The following is a 15,648-nucleotide window of genomic DNA, read 5'->3' as shown; positions in this document are numbered from 1 at the left end:
CGTGTACTTCTCGTAAACTGCACCTCCTGCCGATAGGAAAAAGAACTGACCTTCGGTGAGATATTTGTTTACACTTTACTCGCGGCCAAATCGCACACTAGCTTTAAGATTATTTTACTCGTTCTTTGCCAACACCACATAATAGAACCTTGCGAGTGAAAATCATTTTTTGCACGTAGACAATGAAAAGCGAAATAAAAATGTGTCTAGAAAGTGAGGTTAGTAAGACGTCACTGTCCATTGCACTAAGTATGGGGCGATCTTTACGGTGCGTGGGGTAGGGGAGACTGGAGGAGGGGGGGGGGGCATAAGACATTTACTTCAGTATCTGGTGCCCCACGAGGACGAGGGCTCGCGCGCGTGTGCGTAGCGGAGGGGGTTGGGCACCCTATAGTTGATAGACAGTCTCTCTAGCGAGCCTTAGCGAGCCTCTGTATCCGTTCCCGGTGAGCTGTCGCCGCTGTGCCGACTATGACTACAAAGCTTGCGTCTAGTCAGAGGGGTGCTAGGGGGTCCTGAACTGTCGGGAACGTCCCCCTATACTTTGCATGGGTTTCTAAGGCGGCGAGTCTCAGGACACCATAGCACCCCCTAAACCAAACGCAAGCAAAGAAAGTCAGCTCACGCCCCCCCCCCTTCCCCCGTTCTCACCGCTCCCGCGAGATGTGCGATCTGCCCCGCCGACCTTGCAGCCGCTGCCGGCGCCGGTACAATATAGTCGCACAGTCGTGTTCCTCTTCCTCCAGGTCCGCGACGAAGTTCTGCTTCTGAGGGAGTGCGAGCGAGAGGGTTCAGCCGCGGCTGTCTGCCTCCGCGACCGGGATTATCCGACCACCCACGTCGCGTCCAGCGCGCGGCGCGGCGGCTTCGGCTCGCACTCGTTGCTCGTCTCGGGGGCTCCTCTTCGAGCGGGCGGGGCGAGCTGCCGGGCTCGCCGGGGTCGCCAGTTGACCTCGGGAGGAGGGGTGTCACTCAGAGCCCCGCCGCGCAGCGGAGAGTGCGACGGCGCGGCGGCGCCTCGCTCGTCGGACCTGACGGCGTTCCTGGGGAGGCGATGCCTCCGCGGCGGTGGCCTCCATCAGGCTGGCGGGCTTCTGGTGGCGGATTGGTGGCAGCGGGTGGGATCGGGGATCAGGGCGTCGGCGAGGCGGGCGTCGCGCGGCTATCGCGGCGTCTCGGGGTGGAGGGGCCGCAAGCCTGCGGCCCGCTGAGCCCAGCCCCCCCCCCTTTCCCTTTGGTCCGCAACGCGCGTCCAGCAGCGTCGCGGTGCGCGGTGCTTCTACCAACATTGATGACCCCCCCCCCCCCCCCCCCGGGGCGCCGCGCCGGAGATGCGCGAAAGGGTGGAGGTTCTGCTGGGCCTCTGACTCTGGCGCGGGCCGCTCGAGCCCTGCGAACTCTTCGTCAGCGTGATGGCGGGGGCGTCAGCGTCGTCCTCGGAGCTGGGCGTCGTCCTCGGAGCTCGGCGTCTTGACGGCCACTCTGTTGGTGGGGGCGCGCTTTCGGGGCTGCGGCCGGCGGCAGTGCCTCCAAAAGGGCAGGCTGTTGCGGGCTTCTTTTTTTTGCGCCTATGCTTTAACATGGGCGGGATTGTATTAGCCCGCACGAGCCTGCAACTTTGGAGGCACTGGCCGGCGGAGGGGAGGGGTTGTTGTAAGGCCGCTCGCCACTCACCACTTTCGTCGAGGCGACGCAGATAGGCCCTCGCGCTATCCACGGTGGGGCGCTGGAGCCACTGTCTCGGGGTAGTGTCCGGCCAGCTTGCTCACGATCTCCGCGTTCGGGTTCGCGTCGTGACGGTGACACACCACTCTGCCATGCCGAGGCCCATGCCGGTGTCCCAGCGGGCGCGCTGCAGTTCGATCCTCGCGAGCAGGTTCTTGGTGCCAGACCAATACTCTTTCCGGGTAGCGCTTTGGAAGCCCTCGTAGGTTCGGAGGCGGCCGCGGCGCCGCTCGGTGAAGGCCTCGGTGAAGGCCCACTCACGCGCGTTCCCTTGGAGGGCCGCGAGAGCGAGACCGCGACAATCAAAGAAGTCCTCCAACTCTTCTAGGAACTCTAGCCCGTTTGATCGGCCTTCAAACTTACATGGGGCGGGAGACCCCAACGATCCACGCTCCGCCACGCCGCCGCCAGACCCCCAGTCTACGCCCCGGGGCGCGCCGCCCCGGTAGACTTTTCTTAACTGAATATAACACCGCGGGAGCGGCGTCGCGACGTTGCGGAGGACGCCCTGACGCAAGTGGCTCAACGGTGACGCATTCGCTCCGCATTTTATGCGCCTTACGTGCATTTCATGCCCATTACCAGATGAGGCGCTGCCGGGGTCTGCGGTCAAAAATAAACATGCCCCTTTTTATACTGAGGAAAAGTGCACTTTTCATGAATTTTGAACTGAAACGGCCTGGTCGCTTTTGGCCATTTATTTATACTTTTCGTCGGCGCCGGAGTTGCTTTGCTGTTGTCAACTTTGCCGTTAAGGGAGTCATTTTGACCTCATAATGACGTCAAGTTGATATCTTTATTTCTTGGTCAAAATGATGTTGGAATAATATCATAAAATTACTATATTTTTGTTTATCCGTTGATTGGTTAACCGCACACTATCCCCTTTTGAATGAAAATAATGTGTACCTAGAACCTGGGGGACCCACCCCAGAAGCGCTATGTACTGCATTAAATGCGCTTCAATGGTCGTATGAGACACCCCTTTTTTGGTGGTTTGGTGCATCACCCCGGGGTACAAATAATATGGGGTCTCTATGGACTCCAATGCTGTTCCTGATCCTTTTGAGACCCCATAAAATTTGTACCCCCCCCCCTAAATGTCACGTAGTATGGGTACGATCCCTAACCGTTTTGCCCGCCGACGCTTAGTTTAGGCGTCCCGGTGGTATTTAAAGCGAGCATTAAATGCGCTTTTAGTGCGCATTAACACGCATTATTAAGGCGTCGCCAATGTGTCCCCTTCGGTGTCCCCTTTTATGTGCATTTCTCTGCACATTGAAGCGCAATGCATGCATTGGCGCTTCTGGGGTAATGTGATGCCATTCCCCGTCGATTTTTGGCCGTTTTCCGCCTAAAGGTGACACAGGACTAAAACTTAAGAATTTGGGCAAAAAACAGCTATTTCAAGTTTAAAATAGAGATGCGCATTATATTTTAAAAAAACGCTCTCCAAAAAAATTTAAGTTAGATCATTGCGGTTCTTTTTAGGTATAGTAAGCCTTTAGGTAAAGGGCAAAACCGCGGCGGAAAAATGGCACTTTTGCTATAGTTTTAGTGGTATTTGAAATAAACATTCGGTCTGTAATATGGATCAAATTGTCTGTAATACGGACAATTTTATCCATATTATGGATAATTTGTGATGTGATCCATAATAATATGTTAGCTCAAAATTCTCCGTTAGCGTGTGCATAAGGAAATGAGAGTGCGAAAATTTCGTCCGTTTTGCTCTATCTTAAGCCGTTTACGCGCTACCACTACCGCTACTTAAAGGAGAAATGTATGGGAATCACTAGGGCTTAAGAGCAGCCGTTGTAAAAAGCAGTCCCACAAAAAATGTTATAAAACAAAAGTTGTGGAAACGACGTACTCCAGTGGGAAACGTAAGCTCTAAATTTCGTAGATGTTCTTGAGCTGGGAACACAGATTTTTAGGTGCGGTTTTAACGTTAAATATTTTCATTCCGTTTTTTTTTTTCCTTTTATTAGGTGTGCATGATTTTAAAGAACTGTTGACATAAAGTGTAAAGTACTAAGCACTCTCTTTGGTTACAGATTGGCGAGGAAATTAAGATGGATGAAGATGATCCACATGCAAGGAAACAATACGAAGACACTTTTTTAAGACGGTAAGGGTCAGTAAAGATTAATCTAATGATAATACGACCGATGATTCATGCGCGCAATATTTTATTAACGTCTACGATTCGTGCGTGCAGCGCTTCGAATCGTGTGCATGAAATTTCAAGCACTGCCTGTGTACACACACAATTTTGTTCCTTAAATGACAATGTTTTTGTCACATTATCCAAACCGGATAAAAATATGTTCCTTATACTGGTCAAAAAAGGTGTAACGCTTTTACACCATTTGTCCAGTTTGAGAAACAATTTTGCTTCAGTCTGGATGTGGACGGTAGGCTTTTCAAAAAACAAAAACAAAAAGTTTTTGAAGTCGTTTTCCCGTCGCGCATCGCGATTTTTGTTTCGGGAGCCCCAACAGCACCGGCAACAAAACTGTTATTTTTGCGCCTGTAGTGGTCAGCTAGGCCACACGGCTTCACATAGGTGTCCAGGGATTGCCTAGCTGTCCACCGCAGGCGCCAAAATACCAGTTTTTCAAACTTTTTACAGTATTCGCGCATCTGCTACCCGGCGTTTTTCGCGGTTTTACTTATGGTTTAGTACGACCCTAATTACCGAAAAGGAGAAGTATCGAAAATCGCAAACCCCTTCCGTAGAGCACATTGCAAGTGCGCCGTGACAAGCCCCTGATGGCCACATGGGCGATTGGGCACTGGATTTTACTTGCCAGTCCAGAAGGAGGGTCCTTACGGTCACACATGAGCCTCAAGCCGTCTTCCCTAGCCGCACCAAGTCGGCGCTGAGTGCCTCCAACAGGGCCCTGTGTAAAAGGCTGTTTGGGCTCCCGAAACAAAAATCGCGATGCGCGACGGGAAAACGTCACCCGATATCGTCCATGCTTGGTACAACCTTCACTACAAGGTCAAATCTATCATTTAAAGCACCGACCTCGGAAATCTACGAGTTGGAGCCCAAAAATGGAATGGCCTAAAGGAGGTGCGGCGCGGAGCTGGCGGAGGCTCAGCGCCTGCGAGACTCGGGGTAGGCCGTCCCGCTCTTCACACATGCACTGCAGTCAATACGTTGCCTACCTGTCAGGCGCTCTGTGATCTCCCAAAGGCTGAACACGCAGGCTTTTCAGATAATCTGCAAGCTGGGGGGAGAGAAAGAGAGAGCGCGCAGTTCCGTATCACTCCCCAAATATACGAGAGTAAATGATTCATTTCGCTTTTTAAATCCGCTTTACCTTCGAGCACGTAGCTTTTGCTGCTCAAGCGCGCACAACACAAACGGTATGCACACGATTCGAAGGGATAATCACCACCGAAAACGGTGCACTATCAGTGCAGAAAGAATTGAACCCCTCTGATGTTCTAAGCAGAAAGGGTTCGATTGTTTATGCAGTGATAGTTTTCCCCATGTTTTAAATTTAGAACTGTGACTTCACCTTGCATTCATGAATATTCTTCAATATTCCAAACTTATTACTGTGCTTTCTGGGTCCAGTGTTCACAATTAGGCGTTATTAACTTTATTTCACTGGTAATTCACAGAAGTGAATGTTATCTTTTAGGAGTATTCAGTCCTTTTGAAAAGTCTGATTATTAAAGCTTTCACTGCAGTCATGAATATACGAACTATGCAAGAAAAGTCATGTACTTGCTTGCGGGTTCCCTGCTTCGAATGAATATGACCCTGCGAAAATGTTTGTGTTTACCTCTTACATATCTAATCTAATTTTTATCGTCTCTGGTTTTAGGTTCAGTGGACTTCAAACTCGGTTCAAGAAAAATGTGACAAGTGTTGAGAAAAATAATTGGACCGCGGATCACATAGCACTGCGTCGAGCAACTCTTTTTCTCTTAAGAACGCAAACATTTAATCAATTTAGCCCTGAAAGCATAAGTGCAAGTGTTCCACTAAAAGAAAGGAGAGAATGGATGCTCAATTTGGAGCGCGGTATAAGCGAGGGTTGGAGCTCCGCCAAAGCGCTAGGGCTTTCTTTATCCAAAACAGATGAGGCGTGCGTCCTGCAAAATTTGGTGAAACTTCGAAGTGATATATCCTATGTCGAGCAGGAGGAAATGAGTGGTTTTGTTGCACAGTATCCAGAAGACGGTGTTCCCAAGCATAAAAATAAAATGGGAAGCAAATTGTCTACAAATGAAGGGTCTGGTTCATCTGGAGGAACGCAGTCAGCAGATTGGTACCGTGAAGAAATCAGTGATGTAATTAACAGTGTGATAACTCGCGCTCAAATGCTAAAAGAAAGACTGGAGGAGGCTAGTGACAAATCTGTAGACGACGAAATCGTTACTCTGACTAAATACCTTCTGATGGCTATTCGCACAGCCAAGATTCGTCTAAAGGCAACTTATGTTCATGTTCCTTGGGAAGAGATGGAATTTTTCCTTGTTGCCTTTGTTGAGTCACAGACTAAACTGGACACATGGTCTTTTTTAGTTGCAACAGTTGAGAGGACGCACTGCCACCTCCTAATGTTTATCACTGAAGTTAACTCATTACTGGAATACTGCGCAACGAATAATGTAAAAGAATTACATCAACTTCCAAATGTCAGCAGGTCGTTGTTTATTACAACGAGCGTGAAAATGTTTTGGCGACAGCTGTACGACGACTGCGCTGTGTTGAGAGACTTGCAGTCTCTCCTGGCGATTGATAAAGTGTTGGGGACAGCAATTGAAGTCCTGGATAAAAACGAACAGCAGTGGACAGATCATGGGTTCCTTGTTTTGCGCAGGGCCCTGTTTGTTGCGGGTGAGAAAATGAAGAACACTTGGGAGTCTCCTAACCTGTCGGAGCGCTATCAGCAGGCCATCATTCACCTGGCTCCGAACGGTGTAAACAGGATTTTGAGATCTGTGCGTGATGGGTTTGCCCACGGTAAAGGCCACAGCCTGGAGAACCTAAGAGAGGGAACCCGGAGAGCAGAAATGAGAGAAGAACTACGGTCGGTGAGGGGTGCGATCTCTGTCCTAGTTATTGATGCTGAATGGGAACTGCTACTTAAGTTCTATGACCACAAACAATTAAATGAAAGCGACGTCACTCGAGCAGAATTATGTTGTTTTGATTTCAAGGACACGAAGGATGAGATTCCGGTCTATACGAAAGTTCTTGCTGAAATGAGTAGGACATTGAAAGAAGGAGGAGGGTCAGTTGAATTGTATATGACTTGGGAGGGGTTGAAGAAAGATATTCACGACTTGAACAAACTTCAGGGAGAGTATGTGAATAGACGCAAGAAGTACATTTTGGGGGCAACGAGAGAGAAATCTGTAAGCTTGACATATTACTCTCGACACCTCGAGTTTCACAGATTACTCGGTTGCTCTTTTAGTGATCTGCCTCCTTGGTCGCCTGCTGTTGAAGCATTTAGGTCCTACATGTCTTATCGCACCTCTGATGCTCTCTCGGAACTTATTCAATTGCCATCAAATTACAACGTCCCAGATTCCCGACGTAGAGATGATTACAAATGTGCTGCTGATTCTTTGAAGAAGCTCATCACTCCGTCAAGGACGCATGCAAGTGAGGCTGTTGATTCACTGATTATTGAAGGAGGCCTACAGATAGTCGGAAGCTCTTGGTTTTCGGGTATCGCTTCAAAACATCACCAGGCAAATAAGCAAGAAAAAGGGAAGGTACAAAAGATTCAGAACCTGTCGCAGCAGCCCATCAGTGATATATTCTGGCCAGTTTTATATGGGAAACGTCTGCGGAATTATTTAAACCATGGGGACAGATTTATCGATGTTTGCTTTACTCCTAGTGAAGAACTACGTGCTATGGGAATGGTGCTTAATATCAAACAGGACCATGTTGTTTTACCTCCTTGTAGGCCAAAAAAAGACAGTGATGAGGAAAATGAACGAATTCTGAAGCTTACTAGACTAAAATGTGAGATGTTTAGGTTTGCTGAGAAGGGTGAATTTGAAAATATTTGTTTGGCTGTGGAAAAGGGTGCAGACTTTGCAGGTAGAGACGTGCGCCTTCGCGGCCTCTTGCACGTCGTGGCTGAAAGAGGACACGTGCAAGTTCTCAGATACTTGCTACGTCTTCGCGAAGTGCAAATAGAGCTCCAGGAAGGCAGCTTGGACTGGAATGGGCGTAATGCACTCCATTATGCTAGCAGCGTTGATGTCGCAAAGGAGCTAGTCAAGGCTGGTTTAAGTGGTAAGTGAAACTGTCTCCTCGGTCAACCCCTCCGCTCGCTCGCAGACCAGCCCTCTCCTCTGACTTTGTCATTCCTTACCTGAATACAGGGTTTCCCATTGGACCCCATAATTTTACTTGTTTGTACTGTACCACATTCACTCCTGTGGGTGGATTGCAAACTGCCCTGAGGCGCCACGTTGAGTGACGTAGGGTTGCCCGCCCACCCGTACGAGAATTTTTTCGACGATATCATTTTGACATCGGAGACGGCGATCAGAGGAATGATGCGAGTGGACAGCCGCAAACTCACGGACGCGACCACCGCACAGTGTGGCGGGCAGGATATGGGCCGACCTAGGCCTGGCTGCCTGCCTCGAGTTATGGGGAGGTCCAGCTCGCTATGAACAAGCAGTCATAAATCCTTTCTAAAGCTAAAAAAGTTTTCACGTCGTTAGCGATACCATAGTGGGACTGAAATCGATAGCTTTTCGACAGATGACATCGTTTCGATGTCGTTTCGAGGTCGTTTCGATGTCTGTCGAAAAGCCGTCGATTCTTTTGTGTCGCTCGCTAGCGACACAAAAACGACATGCGACATGAAAACGATAACTTTGCGATATCACCCAAATTTCGGTGTCGCTCCATTCGGCGGTGCACTTTACTATCGCTGACGACGTAACAAACCGATTTCGGAACGATATGGTCGTAAAAATTTCTCACTGCATGTGCGACGATAGGGTATAAACAATTTTGTTAACAAATTGCTTCGAGATTGTTGATACTGTAAAGATCCGGGTAGTCGGGCCGAGAGCGAGGAAGGGATCTCTACTGGGAATGAGTCAGGGAGTCACAGGCCGCAGCGACTCAGCTCAGCGACCACCGCGGACCGCGGTAAACTGTAGGGGCGGAAGGTCAACTGCAACGACCAGGGCATGTCGGTCCTCACACGGTGGGTGGGTGATCAGGCCGCCCTCCGAGGATTTGCCGATCGAAAGCCGCTGAACGCGCAGAGTCTCAGGGTCTCTCACCCACACAGTACCTCGTGCAGGAACTCCACCCACACATCACACGTTGACAGTGGTCGTTTGTTGATAACGGTAAATAAACTTGTTGGTACCTCTGATAACAATTTCATTGATACCTTACCACTGTAAAAAATATCGTTGTAAATTTACAAAAAAATTGTAAACTGGAATTATAATTTAAGTTGTAAATTTACGAGAGCACATTTCTTACTCACCAATAGATTTGGAGTCGATACGTACTACATGCATTTTTACGATTCAAGATTGTAATTTTACAACTTGCGTCAAGGAAAATTTTCCTGTAAACCTACCTACTATTTTTCACAGTGACCTACCGTTGCATAGAATTGTTTACTAATTAGACTAAGAAACGAAAACATCGGAAAAGAGCACTGTTAAAAGCCTGCGAAGTATTTTGCTCCTTTGTAACTACGAAGCATTTACTTCGCAATTACAACGTGATGCTTTGCAATTACGAAGTGACACTTTGCAATTGCAAAGCGATGCTTTGCAGCGTTTCCATTGCTTTGCAATTGCAAAGCATCACTTTGTAATTGCAAAGTAAATGCTTCGTAGTTACAAAGGAGCAAAATACTTCGCAGCTCTGCAAAGCAAATGCTTTGTAGGACTTTAACAGTGAGTGCATGGGCCCACCGATCGCTCGCTCGACCCTCAGCGCCGGTGCAGTCATTCACATCAAAAATGCGCTTACGTTACATTCCGTTTAGTCAAGCGCGGGAGAGCGCGAAAGCGTGGAGTTAGGGGTGAGGGGCGCGGAGGGAAAGGGTGCCGTTTCTTCCACCCGCTTCCCAGTCAGAAATTTTCCCGACCATTTCGTTTCGACACCGGTTTTCACGCCCTGGCGCACCTCTCCGAGTTTGAGGGGCGGAAGGTGAAAGCCCTCGACGAGACCGATGCGTGTGCCTGTTGAAAGAGTGCGATTTATGGTTTCGGGCAATGTCCTGCTCACTCTGAGCTCTGACGACATCGTTAGCGATACTACAGTACAGTGCACTGGTAAAACAAGTGTTAAATTTTTGCACGTCAGTTGATTTTTAAAGTTCAAGTGTGCATTTTCTAGACACATTGTGGTGTCGAACTATGTTGTACGTCAATTGCTGTTCAAACTTTCGACACTTCCGAAAAGTATAGCCGCTGCACACCGTACCGTACGGTTCCTATTTATTGATAACATACAGGGTGGTCCACAGACCCCTTCCTTTATTTTGCTTATACTGTACCGCATGAAGGCGTGCGGGCGGGCTTGCCTACCGTCGCTCACCACGGCGCCTTATGGCCCCGTGTGCGTATGCAACCCGGCCGCACGCCTGCATCCGGTACAGTATAAGCAAAATAAAGGAAGGGGTCTATGGACCACCCTGTAGAACTGTGTGTGTCCAAGTGCACAGAATTTAAACGTTCACAAAACGTCTACAAATTTTGCACACCACGCGCACGCAAGTGTGCAACTTGAGTTAAATACCATGTAATGTGCCAAATCACAACTTGCACACGTTGGTGTGCAAATTATGCACACTTGTTTTACCAGTGTGGGGCTATCGACGGCTTTTCGACAAACGTTTCAATGTTGTTTGTCGAAAAGCCGCCGATTTTAGCCCTACTGTAGTATAGCTAACGATGTGAAAACCGATGTCGAAACGATATCGTCGGAAACATTTCTCACAGGGTTGCGCTCTCCCGCACCCCGTCACTGTTACTGTCCATACCCCGCTTATTCTTCTCACGCCCCAATCCACTGCTTAACTCCAAGTCAGGGGTAACAAATCGTAAAATCAAGCTATCCAAATTATTTAAAATGTAATTTCTCACTGGGACTGAAATTCAACTTTCCGTTGCTTTTTTGGAAGTGTTTCTCGGTTCAGAACTTGATTTGTGTCAACTTTGTGTCAACTCCAATGTTTTTGTCTCTCTCTTTTTTTTTTTTTGCAGTGCACACAAAGGACATCTCCGGTCGAACCCCACTACACGTCGCTGCGTCGCGTGGCCTGTTGTCGGTTGTTGCGTTTTTCTTGGACCAGAAAGCCCTACCGTCTGCCATAGACTACTCAGAATGCTCACCACTTCACCTTGCTGCTGCAGCCGGCCACACAGCCGTCATGAAACTTCTGCATAAAAAGACTGTTGGAAGCTTGAGTCCTGCTAGACAGAAGACGCCGCTGATGTCTGCAGCAGAGTCAGGCAATGCCCTTTCCGTCCAATGTTTACTCCGTGAACACCCACGCTCAAATTGCTTAGAATCATGCCAATTCGCCGCAGAGACGGGGCGATATCAAGTGTTTCACGATTTGCTTCAAGAGCTCAGAAATAGGGGCCACATATCCTGGGAAGAATTGAAAACAGTCGCCCTTTCAGTCGTAGAGGGGGGCTCTGGGGAAATTATGGATTGGTTTCTGTCAGAGTTCTGTTCAAAGCAGAATACTGATAAGCTCATTAACTCCACTGTTGATGGAGACTTCAAACTTCTCCAAGTTGCCGCTAAAATTGGCTCACACGATATTGTGCAATGCCTCATCAAACAGGGTGCAGATCCAATCGGAAACTATAATACAGATAAGACTGCTCTTCATTTGGCAGCGGGATGGGGCTTCCCGCAGACAGTGGCTATCCTGCTTCGTAGTATTCCCGAGGACCATCCCTTGCGGACAGGGCGGAGGCTCATAATGCCGCCCCTATGTCTTGCTGCGCTCAAGGGACACACAGCTGTCGTTGAGCTCCTGATAGCGGAAGGCGCAGATGTCGACGCACCGCCCCAATGGGACAAGACATGGAATGCTGTTCACTTTGCTGCCGAACACGGTCATCTTGCAGTGCTGGAGTGTCTTTTGAAGCATGGAGCAAAACCTCACAACATGGAGACCAACACGCGCACTCGCACTCCCCTGCATATGGCTGCCTACTATGGCCATCTTCCTGTCATCCAATGTCTGCTGCCACCCCTGCCAGCGAATCTGAAGGACCGTCCCAAGGTTGGCGAGGAAGAATGCAAACGTCGCTTGGATTTCTTGCAAAGTGCAGAAGATGAGAGAGACGGCGGTACTGTGTTACACTTTAGCATGAAGTCAGATTCGCTCCCCATTGTCAGGTATTTATTGGAGCAAGAAAAGGGACTTCTCGAGCTGTTAATGACAGCCAATGATAAAAGTGGCATTAAAAGAAAAGTTACTGTGTATCAGAAAAACAAAGCAGGGAACACATGCTTGGATTTGGCAGCAGCCGCTGGTGGGCTGGCAAAGGACAAGGCTGAATTACTCCTTAAGATGATGTTAGACAAGGTCATGATGTCTGCAGCTGGAATTGATTTAGAAAGCGTTTTTAAAATGATCCAAATCTCTCATATAAACGTCGCAGTTGAAAGTGGGGACGTGGACCTGATGGAAGGGCTGTTTGGTAGTAATCCATTACTACGCCGTTTCTTTGCTTCCATGCCGAAGAAGCCGCTGCCTCACGTGAAGATATACACCGGGGCGGCGCAAATCCTAGAGGAATGTTTAAAGAAACTGAAACAAGAGAACGCTAGTAAAAGATGGTGCAAGTTACAGCGGGGAAAGAACCTTCTGCAAGACTTCATGCGGGAAAATGCATCTCAGTTTCGTTTAGCTAGTACAAACAGAATCATGAAGATCAAATCAGCTTCTGTAACTGGCGAAACGCTATCTGGAACTCTGTGGGTTCGGTACTGTACTCATTGGTATAATAACATAATTTGTATGGATCCCCGGATATAACCATGTCTACATGTTTGTAGGAGATGAAAACATAAACTACCGACCCCTAGGTGGAGTATGCTGTCAAAAACGGGGCATGTTGATTACGGCTCGCTTGTTTTTAACATTTGTAACCGTTTTAAATAGCATTTTAAGATGACATTTTTATACCTCTTTAAAAATATACTTTTTATTCACTTTCTAAACTTTGTATACTCGTATATGATCTTTTAAATAGGCCACTGTGTTGCGCATTTGTTAATGTTAAGTTAAATGGAAAGATGTAAATAATACAACAAATAAGTATATTCTCCTACAGTATTATGTAAATTACTTTCAGTAGTTCGTGTTTGTTTTACAAATTTTAAATGATACGAAGACTGTTAATATACATGGAACTATAGTATTTCAAGTATTTCCTGAGTTGCGTCCTTTCCTACCACTCACTCTCTATATATTATGAAACAAGGGATAGTAGAACTCAAAATTAATTTGGTGCTAAGGAATAAATTCATTCTTCAACTTAAATTGAGCTGGCTCCGATTGCCCGCGAAGCTCGACGCCCATGGCTTCAAGTAAAGCAATGTAAGGCGTAGCTGACACAGAAGAGAGCTAATCAGGCCCATTCGGCAAATTACACACTGCAAACCCAACTATTCTATGGGATGTGCAGACTTGTATGTGTGTGCTTGCAAGCGTCGACTCTTCCTTGTGTGTACAAAAGTACTACACTGTTTGGTTTGACGTGCAGGAGCTCAGCGCCTGCGATACTCAGGGTAGGCCACCCTGCAGTGAACGCATGCAGTGCAGGCAAGATGCTGCCTACCTATCAGGCGCTATGAGAGCTCGCATTAGCCAGCTGCATTAGTTGAAGTTGGCAGTTTCGCAGGGGCGTGTAAGGTTAAGTACGCGTGAACGTTCACGTGAAGTGAGCGCTCACGTAAGTGATGTGTGATGTGCGGCGCCTTACCCAGTGAGAAATTGTTTCCGACGACATCGTTTCGATATCGTTTTTTACGTCGTTTCGACTTAAAAGTGGTCCTGAAATCGACGGCTTTTCGACAGTTGATGTCGTTTCGATGCCGTCTCGACGTTTCACTGTCGAAAAGCCGTCGATTTCATGACCACTTTTAAGTCGTAACGACATGAAAAACGATGTCGAAACGATGTCGTATGGATAAATTTCTCACTGGGTATGAGATGAGCGTCGAAGTGCGAAAGGAGAGGGGCCCTATACGAAGCCAAATGACCTGAAAATTGACAAACCCATACGTTTTTGGAAAGAGGAGAGTACGAAGATTGTAGTTCTTCAAAAATATTAGCAAATTTCGCTTAGTATAAGGTGCCGCACATCTCTCACGTGAGCGCTCACTTCACGTAAACGCTCACCCGCACTTAACTTTACACGCCCCAGCGAAAAATGGCCGACAAACTTTCTGGATGATCCCACCACAACGCGGCTGTCAACTTAAGGGGGGCGCCCCAATTGTCCCAAGCTCATTTGTCCGAACCTAGTTTATCTATTTTAGTTAGTAAATAAAATAAATAAAATAATTAATTACATTATTTTTTTCATTTATTGGCAGTTGTTGAATTAAGAGCTAGATCAGTTACAGATACCATCCAGGAGGGCAAAAGTGCCTAACTGCAGTTCCGGGCATGGAAAAGGGTAAATGAAATAACTTACGCTATTTCACTAACATAAGTAAATTAACTTACTTTTGAACAAGTCTTGGTTCCCGCCACGCCGTGGAGCTGCTGTCTGTAGTGCGCCACCGCTCTCGGATCTGGGGCTGTCGAAATAAGATACGGTTTGGCCGACCGACCGACCGACCGACCGTCAACCTCGGAACGACCAGGACGACTGAGATATCGTGTTCAGGGGTTTTCTCGCACGCTGAGTCCAAACTGGTCGTGCCGATGTCGTCCGGGCCCCGGGGACGTCATTGGGGACCTCCCGAGCACGCCGATGACACTCCTACGACAAATACGATTCGGCTCCAAACGTCGTGTACCCCGGCTGGTGCATATTTCTTAAAAGTCGCCAAATATAATAATCGCCCATAATAGTTTATTATCCTGATCATTTCACTATTGTCACATGGCACTTCCCTGGCGTTGCCGTCTGGAGCCACACAACGATGCACGGGACGGAAGGCATACCCAAAGGATCACATCCTGGACAAGCGAGGCGGGATTGCCTACCGTTGCCTACCCCAGGAAAGAATCACATCCCGCGACCACGATATGTCGGTGAGTATGCCGTAATTATTGCTCTCCCCCTTTGCCGTGCCGCTTCCCCGACCCCTCTCCTCCCCACCCCCACCTCGCCCAGTCTCCTACCCAGAAAAAGTCAGTGTCTCGATCGGCGTTTCTGCCAACCGATAATACCCACTCATATAATTATTGATCACAGGATTCCAACCAGAATTTTAGAGTGGACATCGCCGCTTTTCGTTATTCATCGCAAGGTATAGTGCTTACTTGTTCCCGGTCCGGAATATTGAATTGTTCCATTCCGGTTATTGTTGTAGGAGGTTATGCTCCTGTCGCTCAATTTTTACACGCACAATTAAGTTATAAGTTATTTTTTGAGGCCGAGTAAATGATGCCCGTGATGTAAATAACTTGGCTCACTGTCAGCTTTGTTAAAAAGGTGTTGAATGTGTAGACTCCTCCAATCCATGCAGCATGTTAATTACTGTCGTTGGTCCTTATGCAAATGGGTGAATCTGCCAGTGTTTTATCACATATCATAAATTTTACTCTATTTTATTCTCGTGGAACAGAAAACTTTATTACTTTCTGATTAGGGTGCAAACCGAGTGGTACTATTTGCGTAATCCCCCAAACAATCAATCACTGTGCGTTGCAGATAATTTGCAGCTGCCACTTCGTACTTAATGTT

At 47.8% G+C, this 15,648-nt stretch overlaps 1 protein-coding gene across 1 annotated transcript; it reads left to right on the top strand.

Annotated features, from left to right (window-relative positions):
• Positions 1–3,636: 3,636 nt before the first annotated feature.
• Positions 3,637–13,146, top strand: LOC113206103 (uncharacterized). Its single transcript, XM_052264566.1, has 3 exons — positions 3,637–3,856; positions 5,571–8,008; positions 10,966–13,146. Exons 1-3 carry the CDS (start codon positions 3,801–3,803, stop codon positions 12,759–12,761), a joined length of 4,290 nt encoding a protein of 1,429 aa, XP_052120526.1. The 5' UTR covers positions 3,637–3,800; the 3' UTR covers positions 12,762–13,146.
• Positions 13,147–15,648: the final 2,502 nt, after the last annotated feature.

Source organism: Frankliniella occidentalis, unplaced genomic scaffold (genome assembly GCF_000697945.3).
Source record: "Frankliniella occidentalis isolate FOCC.00 unplaced genomic scaffold, Focc_3.1 Scaffold20, whole genome shotgun sequence".
In the NCBI taxonomy this organism is placed as follows: Eukaryota; Metazoa; Arthropoda; class Insecta; order Thysanoptera; family Thripidae; genus Frankliniella; species Frankliniella occidentalis.
The sequence above is the reverse complement of the archived record's forward strand: the minus strand, read 5'-3'. Positions and strand labels throughout refer to the sequence as shown.

Bases quoted from the DNA above. Each gene is read 5' to 3' on its own strand.
- LOC113206103 (XM_052264566.1), top strand. From the start codon at position 3,801: ATGGATGAAGATGATCCACATGCAAGGAAACAATACGAAGACACTTTT. The intron at 3,857-5,570 runs GTAAGGGTCAGT...CTCTGGTTTTAG, and splicing joins GAAGACACTTTTTTAAGACG to GTTCAGTGGACTTCAAACTC. The intron at 8,009-10,965 runs GTAAGTGAAACT...TTTTTTTTGCAG, and splicing joins AGTCAAGGCTGGTTTAAGTG to TGCACACAAAGGACATCTCC.